General features: G+C 40.7%; 1 protein-coding gene across 2 annotated transcripts in view; it reads left to right on the forward strand.

Annotated features, from left to right (window-relative positions):
* PTPN2 (protein tyrosine phosphatase non-receptor type 2) overlaps positions 1–6,761 on the forward strand; it is a 30,437-nt gene extending 23,676 nt beyond the window's left edge. The window contains exons 9-10 of one of the 2 annotated variants that reach the window (XM_058022819.1): positions 1,294–1,395; positions 5,931–6,761. In XM_058022819.1, the coding sequence (XP_057878802.1) occupies positions 1,294–1,395; positions 5,931–5,952 (124 nt within the window). In that variant the 3' untranslated portion in view covers positions 5,953–6,761. Of the gene's footprint in view, positions 1–1,293; positions 5,255–5,930 lie in introns of those variants that run through there. The other variant, XM_058022811.1, reaches the window with a different exon arrangement.
* Positions 6,762–9,318: the final 2,557 nt, after the last annotated feature.

A 9,318-nucleotide genomic window follows, 5' to 3' on the forward strand; every position in this document is an offset into this window, starting at 1 on the left:
TCATACTGATTTTTAAATGCAATGTTGACCTATGTTTCAAAAATTACATGGTTCCTCAGAAACACAAAGGTTTTATCACATACCACTTTCTGTGTCGTGGTCGAAATTGTATCTCTGGAGCCGTGTATTACCCTCTGTTCATGTTAAATCTGCCTGCTGTGAGCAGGTTCCTGTGGTTTAGCTGTGTCAGGTGAATTTGCCTTTCCCTCAGGAGCACTGATGCCTCAGCTGGGAGGCATGGTGTCACTTGGGCCTTCCCACATGTGGGTTGCCACATGTTGATCCATAGCCACAGATCCAGAAACTGGGTCAGGGCTGTGCCAAGCTGAGCCATGTGGTGCCCAGAAGGAGGCAGGGTGTGTCCCAAAGGGCTGCAGCCTGAGATGAGACACAGCAGTTCAGTATAGATAGGCTGGAATTGCAAAATAACAGTTAATGCTGTTGTAATAACAGCTAATATAACAGCTGTTATAAAAACAGCTAAATAAATGCCCCCATGAGTTTCTTCCTGTGTCTTCAAGAGTGTTTTGAGAGGGAATGACAGCAATTCTGTAGTTGTTTGAAGGAGCCCCTCACAAGAAGGAGTGAGGCTATGGGGTTGTGTGTTAGAAGTCAATCGAAGTTGGGTTTTGTGTCAGTTATGCTGTCTTAGAGATTTCGAGGGCACTTTGGAGATATAAATTGCAAGGTTTTGCTAGAGATTTCGAGGGCACTTTGGAGATATAAATTGCAAAGTTTTGCTGCTAGTGTAGCACACAGAACTTGGTTTATGGTGTGTCCTGTATCAGGATCTGGTTTGCATCCTGAGATGAGTACCATTAATCCTGCATGCAGCTGTGAGTAGGGGTTGGAGTCATTGTATCATTGAGGCTGCTGTGAACTCTGCAGTGGAGGCACCCTTGTAAATACTGGGACACTTGCACGTGGTGCCTGGCACTGCATGTAAAGGCAGCCTCCACACAAAACATCTCAGCTACCAAATGGGGCCCAGACAGGGGTGGAAGACTCAGCTCAGATAACTTAACAAATTCTGTTCTCTGTGGAATTTGTAGATTAAGTACCGTGTACATCTTTACATCTGTCATTTACTTATTTGTGGGGCTTCGCTATCTGAAACTCTCTACAAGGTGGTTAAAACATAATAAAAGATTGCTTGGTTTGGATTTTATATACTGCTGCTGTATGCTGCTGCTGGGTTAACTATTTGGAGTGTTGGCAAGAGGTTCGTTTTAATATTATAATAGCCTTTTTTCCTGTTCTTCAGTGTAAGAGTCACCTTTTTTTCTTTTTAAGTTCTGTCCGAAAACGACTGCGGGAGGATAGAAGAGCGCAAACAGCACAGAAGCTGCAGCAGATGAAACAGAAGCTAAATGAGACTGAAAGAAAAAGAAAAAGGTGGTTATACTGGAAACCTATTCTCACTAAGATGGGGTTTGGTACACTGTTTTTAGTTGGTGCTTATTTTTGCTGGAAAATGTATTTTCAAAAACATTCCATGTAAGTGAACAGTAAGTGTGACTGCTACAACAGATTTTGCTGGAAGGTAATGAGTAGGGGTGTGACTTTAAGCATAAACTCCTTATTCCTGGAATGGGTACAGACTGTTACAGACAATAGAGAAGTGATGTAAACTTGATCTCATGTCGACATCTCAGGACTTTCCACTGCAGGTACTTAGAAAAATGAACCGCTGCCCCCCACAGAATTGATGGTTTTTGTTTAATATGAGCAGGTACAAACTTGCTGCAACTGTTTATACACTTTTTAAAACGGTGTTCTACCAGATCTTGAACAAATGCTGAACCATGGAGGTTTAGCTACTGAAGGCTGTCTGGATTTAAATTTACATGCCTGACATAAGCAATAAACAGTGTTGTATCATTTACATTATTAATGCAAAGAAGTTATCCTTAAATATGTGTAATGTGTAATGTACTAGTGACATGAACATAAACATTTTATATTCTTACAACCTAGGATAAATATATTTTATAATTGCATATTTAATCTTTTTGTAGTTCACTGTACTTTTAAAAGCTCAGTTTGTACAAATTTCTGACCAAAATAATTTCATTTTGAAACTAAATGTAATTATAATTTGTGCATGAAAAGAATAGTGCAACCATTCCCCACATTTGACTCTCCAGTTTGAAATGAGCAGCTAGGGGTCTGATGAAGCACTTGCCAATTTCTGCTCTGTTAATTTGCATTCCTTATTTATTTTGTGTAGTTTTCATTATTTAAGACTTGGAATTTTTTTTAAGGCTTTTGAGAACTTAGCCCTGACTGAAAGTCATACTGTTGATTAATGTATTCAGACTTCAGCTACTGTTTGAAGGCCAACATTGTTCAAGTTCTGACATTCCATTAAATGTAAAACATGTTTTGTGTGTTTGTAGATTTTAATTGCTAGAACAAATTAATTCACCAGTAATAGTTGTAGGAAACACATCGAAGGAAACTGTAGTTGAACTTCCAAGGGTGGCTTTAATAGAAATGTTGGCAGTGTTCTGCCATACCCGGCGTTTTCAGCTGTATGAGCCACTTTAGTAGCTTCACAAAGTCTAGAACTGCTTTTCAGGTTCCTCAGCACTGTATTAGACATGCTAGTAAAACACATTTAGGACTAATATTTTGGGAGTATCTGTGCTACACCCCCTTAAAAATTATTGAGCACTCCCTTTCCATTACTTGAGTAGTAACACTTCCTAAATAGTAATTCAACACAAACCACTTTCTGCCCTTTAAATTACCTTTGAATACAGAGATGGTATATGGCTGAATGTAGCTTGTTGTTCAAGCTAGGATCTAGTAATTTGTAGGATTGGATTGTTCTTTGAAACGGGAATTTTATTTATTCAAGCATTGCCTTGTTGGGTAACTTCAGAGAAGTTATGTTTTCTTCTTCTTTTTTCTAAGCTTGGTTGTTTTCTGTTGGGTGTGGGGTCCCGGGGACTTTCTTCCACCCCCCTCCCCCATTTTGTAAAGCACTTGGATTTACTGCTGAAAAATACTCAAAAGACCTGGATGATTATTTGCTCCTTATTCAAAGGAATTGACTTCAAAGCTTTCCAGTACATCCGGGCTTGGTAGTCACGTACAAGGCATGGGGCGCAGTTTCTCTGACATTTACTACCCCAAGCTAAGTACAGTTTACTCTTTAAAATTCTCATTTTGCAATAGCTAATACTATTCTGGACCATGCTGTTTGTATAGTAAACAAATGCTGAAGGGTCCAGATGAGCAAAATAAATGCAGTTTTGTGAAGCACTGGATTTGGGAAGTTGTGCGTCAGTAGAGAAAGACAATTTGTTCCATGGCATTGCTGACGAACTGTGCAGCTCCAGTAGCAGAATGACTGCTGGGACAGCTAACTGCTGGGACATAGCACAGGCAGGCAGCTCATGTATTGTAAGACATTTCACAATTTTTACAACCACAGTAACTTTTAGCCAGCAAGAAGACTGTCAAAAGATTTTTTTTCCTTTAAATTGAGGATAGATTTTTCAGTATCAGCTGTAACTGATAGTAGGTGTAAATGTATGTGCCTTATAAAGATATTTTGGTTATGGAAAAATACATGGAATGTAATTTAAATGCTTTTGTAACAGAAATATTCCAGATTTTATTCTAGATACTTAAAAGCAGCTAAGGAAAAAGTGCAGGCAAAACTTGGACTGATACCACACTGTTATTTATTGCCCTTCTTTTGGCATGAGGAGGATTTCCTGGGCTACCAGTATCCTACAGGCACTGAGCTCTAACTGCAGCTTGTCAAGTTGTAACTTGATTTTTTTTTCCTAATTCCATCTTCTAAATTCTGGCTTTTCAGTTTTCTTGATCCTCAGTAAGCATTCCTCAGTTCAGGGTGGGGCAGGGCAGGGGGCAGCCAATTCAGATCACCTCATACTCTGTTACCTTCTTGATGCAATAAAGCAGGACTTGCACATTCAGCAGTTGTTCTGTAAAAGTTGGGTTCTGTGATTGCAAGTACCTTGGGAGTCTTAAATGTTAATAATTTAAGGAGGATGAACCAGTGCAAGCCTTGGACAAAACTTTTGAACAGTGAATTGTTCATGGTAGTCTGAGAATAGTAAGAAAAATCAAATGATTGGTTTCTTTTTACATTCCAGGAAATAATTTGGATAAAAATCTTCTTTCTGGTCCATCACTAATCCTTAAAATCCAAAATCTGGAGGATTGTTTTCCTTGATGCACACTAAGCCCTTGTGATACTTTGTTATTCTGGAGGATTTAAATTTGCAGCATTTTTGCACAGCTTGGATGTTAAATAGGAACAAATTTGGGCCAAAATGAAGAACTGTCAATCCCAGTCATCTCTATCATAGGAAATGCTTAAAGGGTGAAATTGAAGGGCTTGCCTTCTGACCCCTCTTCTCTCCCCATCCCTGAGTTCTGGCAAACTGCTGCCTGGTCCCAGCTACTTCTAAAATGTCATTGGGCTCGATTCAAAATTGATTTTGGTTTGGTTGGTGTTGGTTTTCCTCCTCTTCTCTGGAAATGCATTGGTCAAAATATTTGATGCATAGTGGGCATCTCTGATTAAACATTTGGCTCTCAGATGAACACTTGTGTACAAATCACGCATGTTTTCATAAAGAAATACCTAGCAAACATTTGGAACCTCCACTGCAAGGGGTTTGCAAGATTGGAATTAATCCTCTAGGTTTCCTGTTTGTGTTCTTGGTGCAGGGACAGTCCACTTAGTGACGGTACATCTGTATTTTCTTTGAAATGTATTAAGTAAAATAATATAATTCAGTGTGAAATAGCAATTTGGGAAAAAAACCTCTGGATTTGTTATGGAAGTGAGATGTTGCCAGTGAAATGTGGCTTATTCTGTTAAACCTCGAGTAATATGGTTTACTGACATCAGTTTATGTCCCCCTGAAAAGGGAAGAGGCGTAAATGTGTATGCATGTATGTGTGACTGGATCATGCAGGCGATGAAAAAGCCTGGTTAGCTTTATGTTTAATGAATGTAAACCAAATTATTTAGTTTGCTGTTTGGCATTATAGTAAAACCTGAGACACTTGAGGACTGCACGAGAAACTAAATTAACAATGACAAAAGAGGAAGTCCTCTGCAGGGCCAAGTGGCTTAAGCTAGAGGATGGTATTTGCAAAGGTGATGTGACACACAGTAGTCTTCCTGGGCCTTTTTGTTTGCCCCCAAAGTTTTAAGTCAGTCTTTCATTTTTATGTACAAAAAATAAACGTGTTCAAAATTGCATCTCTGTCTGAGTCTTTATTTAATTGGAAGGATAAATACTTGGAAGCCCTCTTTGAATGTGTCGTACCTGGTGGAGGAAAGCTGCTTTATGAATCAGTGTAGTGCTTGCAGAGCTCAAATGCATTTTACTTGCAGTAGCTTGGGGGTGTGGTGCTGTGACAAGTCTCTTTCTGTAGACTCTCGGAGTAGAGCCTTCCCTTGCCTAAAAACAGAATGTTCAGTGCTGGGGTGTCTTTCTCACTACAGGAAATCTATGCCTAGAAACAGTTTCTTTTAAGCCGCTGTAGCAGGATTGGCCTCCAAAGCTGTGGGAGGTGATGTGTTTTGAGATGCAGCATGCCATAGTCCCTCTGAGGCCCAAGGAGACTTCTGCAGTGCTTTTGGTTGCATGTGTGAGGAAGTGGTTTGCTGGACTGAGACCTGTACTTGAAGCTCTCCAGCAAGGATGTGCCTTACACTGTAACATGGAAATACCTTCTGGAAAAGCAACGGCTTTCCAAGAGTACTTGCTCAGAGGCAGTAGTTGCTCCAGGGAACACATGAGAAGCTGTTTGGTGTTGACAGTGAGCTGCAAACCTGCTGTCAGTTCTTAGCTCTTTTTTTTTTTTTTTCTTGTTGTTTTTTATCCCCGTACTCTGTACTGAATCGGTGACTTTCTTTTGGTTGTATGTCGCAGGCCGAGACTGACTGACACCTAAGCCTTCGAGACTTGGGAATATTCTGCAGCTATAAACTGCAAATTATTGACATGCAAAGCAAGACATGACCCCCCCCTCTTCGGGAACAAAAAGTGAGGTCTGTTAAGTACCAAGAGGACCTCAGTTATCTGTTTACAGCGTAAACTGCACCGAGGGGATGAAGACCACCAGCAGCGTGTGCTACTTTGCAAAACGAAATAATTTGCCATCTTGTGTTTTTATAATGCCTGTATTAATGTAGAAAGATGTAAAAGAATTAAATTAGGAAGTATTTTGTTTTGTACTGCCATTCTTACTGTATTTTTATACTTTTTGGCAGCATTAAATATTTTTTTAAATTGATGATGTGCTGTTGTGTGCGCGTTATGTTAGGGAGAACCTGTTAAGAGTGTGTGTTGTGGAAAAAGAAGGGTTTTGCCTTAAGGTTTCCTGATACCTGTCTTAACTGGAAAATGGCAAAATTATTAGAGTGTGCTTTTTGCAAGTATTTTCATTAATGCTAAGTATTGTAGTTTGATTTAGGAGGAACTCTTGTACATTTCTTTTGTAATACACCACTAAGAATATTATTTTAATAATCTGACCAGTTGGTTTGGTAATTCTTTTTGTTTGCTATAAAATATGCACAAAATGTTCAGAGTAACTTTGTGATGGGAAAGTGTTCTGTTGGTGATTGCTTTAAAGGGAAGAAAGAGGTTGAACCTGACCTTTCTTGACCTAGAGTCCTGTGTAGTTAATGGGAGCTGAGGAACAAAACCAAAGTGCACAAAAGTCAATGGTGTCTGTAATTAAACAGGTTTTGGATTGTGCCATTGCCGTGTGTTCTATGGACGGTATTTTCCTCACATCTCCCACCTTCTGTCAGCCTTCTCCTTGACATAGTCAGGATGGATTGAAAATGGGTAAGCCAGAGTGCTGCTTAAAGGAGTTCTTCCAGCGAGGTCAGCAGGGTTTCCAGCTCTGTGCTTTCTTAACAGAGCTGATCTCAGTTCTACTCTTGTTTCTCTGATGGTTTTGGATAAACCTTAACTCACAAAACTATGTATTTATTATGACTGTCTGAACAGGCATGTGGTGGGGTTTTATATGAGAGCAGCCTGAAATCTTATCAGAACTTGGTCTTGAGGGCCGTTCATGAAAGCAGTGATATTCAGAGTTGTGTTCATCTTGAAGGGGAAGCAGAAGCAGGGGAATACTTAATGCTATTACTTGAGCTAAAGACACACTTGACACCATCCTGAAATAGTCTAAATTTCCAGTCTGGTCTGTCCAAAGTTTTTTTTCTTTACACGATTACCACTGTTCTGAGCCTATCCTGGAAGAGAAAACAACATTGTGACTTGAGTTTTCATTTTCAAGTTGGTGCAGCTGTGAAACCAGAGTATATAGCAAGAAATTAGGCTCTGCCAAAACCACTGCAACAAACCCTGCTATTGTTGATTACAGGAGCAGGGCCTGTTTATACCACTTGGGACATCTTTGGATAAGGCTTTCAGCTGTTCATGCCTTTTACCTTTAGCTGTGCTTTAGGTTTTCATTCTTTTTCCCCTCTTGGAGTTGTGAGGAAGCACGCAGTGCGTGACTACTGGCAGTGTGCAAGTGCCGCCTTATTCTACCTGCTTCTATCACGTACTTGTTTATCTTGTGGGGCATAAACAGCTGAATATCCCAATAAAGATGCTGATTGTCCTTAGTTTTTAAATGGTTTTCAACTCTTGAGATGGTGGAATAAGGTTGATGTCAGCCAACTTGATGAATGGGCAAAGGAGATCAAGATAGAGTAGTTCCAAAACCTTAGTTGAATGCTGTCTTGTGACAGGAGAAGTTTTGCTTCTGACCTCTCTACTTGTTTGATTATTTCTACACAGGCCTCAATTCTTGACAACTGTTGAGAAAGTGTATTTAAAAAGGTGAAGGAAGGGGAGAGAAAGGACCAAGTGAGTGTGTAATTGTAGCCTTTAAAGAAACGGCTTTAAAATTGTCAGACTTTTGAAAGGCATTTCTTTCCAAATGAAGAAGCTGTAATTTACTGACTGCCATTTCTTTTCTCCATGCTCAAGGGCAGTGTTGCAGAGGTGTTTGTTTTTGCTGGTGATCTGAACAGCGGGGCAAAGGCGCAGCCTTAGTCCTGCAGGAAGGTTTTGGTGCGTGCAGGGCTGTGCTGGCCTCTCCCGGGCACTGGAGGCAGGAGTGGCTCCGGGCCAAGAGCAGCGCCGCCCACCAAACTGCCGGCCTTGGAGAAGCTGCGGCCTTGTTCCTCCCACAAGGATCCGAGTGCCCTCTACCTTCTTCACAGGGAACAGGAAAGCCCTGAGGATTCACTCTTTCAGAAAGTACTCCCAGTGTTCTCCCCTTATCGAGATTTCGCTCGGCTGTGCCTCTTGAGGTACTGAACATCTTTGGCTCACTTAGGAAAAATCTGTGAAGCAGCTAACACCCCTTTCATTGCTTCTGTCTGCTCCTCAAGACTTCATTTGCTCTCCTGCTTTATCTTCACCTTGTAGTCACTTGGCTGAATTTAAATATGGTTATTTTTCCAAATAGCTTTAGGCTTATCAGAATTGCCTTGTGCTACACGTGGCCTTTTGTCTGCATTCCTTGACTATATCTGCATTCTGACTCACCAAATTTGACTTACCAGTCTGGATACCTGTGGGAGTTCCTAAAAATAGATTTTGGTTAATTCTCACTTTTCAACTCTAGAACTGACCATCTTGCATCCATGATTTAAAGTTGTTTTTAAATCAGCTAATGTGACCAAGCACTTCCAAAAGGTCAAAACTGAACACATAGGGTACTATAGTGCAACAGGTACCATGACAAACATGGAACACTGAACTGTCCATCACTCAGCTGCTCTCTCAAACTAAGCCTGTAAAATACACAGATACCAGACTGCCTGATATCAGACAAGGTTTCCCGATTCCTTTATATTTCAGGGCACTGTATTAATGATCAGTCTAAGAAGGCTCATTGACCTAGAATGCTTTAGTTTCAGCATCTTAGCAGCTTCTGGAAATGGACCAGATGCCTGGAAAAAAAAAAGGCTTAGGGGTAACCTAATTGTGGCCTCCCAGTTCCCAGAGGGATGCTGCAAGAGAGCTGGAAAGGGACTTTTTAGAAGGGCATGTAGTAAAAGGATAAAGGGAAATGGCTTCAAACTAAGAGTAGGTTTAGGAAGAAATTTTTTACTTTCAGGGTGGTGAGGCACAGGCTCAAGTTGCCCAGAAAAGTTGTAGATGCCTCATCCTTGGAAATGTTTTAAGACCAGGTTGGCTGGGGCTCTGAGCAGCCTGGTCTGGTGGAGAGTGTCCCTGCCTTAAGCAGTGGGGTTGGAACTGGAGGATCTTCAGGATCCCTTCCAAC

Source organism: Melospiza georgiana, chromosome 1 (genome assembly GCF_028018845.1).
Source record: "Melospiza georgiana isolate bMelGeo1 chromosome 1, bMelGeo1.pri, whole genome shotgun sequence".
NCBI classification, from domain to species: Eukaryota; Metazoa; Chordata; class Aves; order Passeriformes; family Passerellidae; genus Melospiza; species Melospiza georgiana.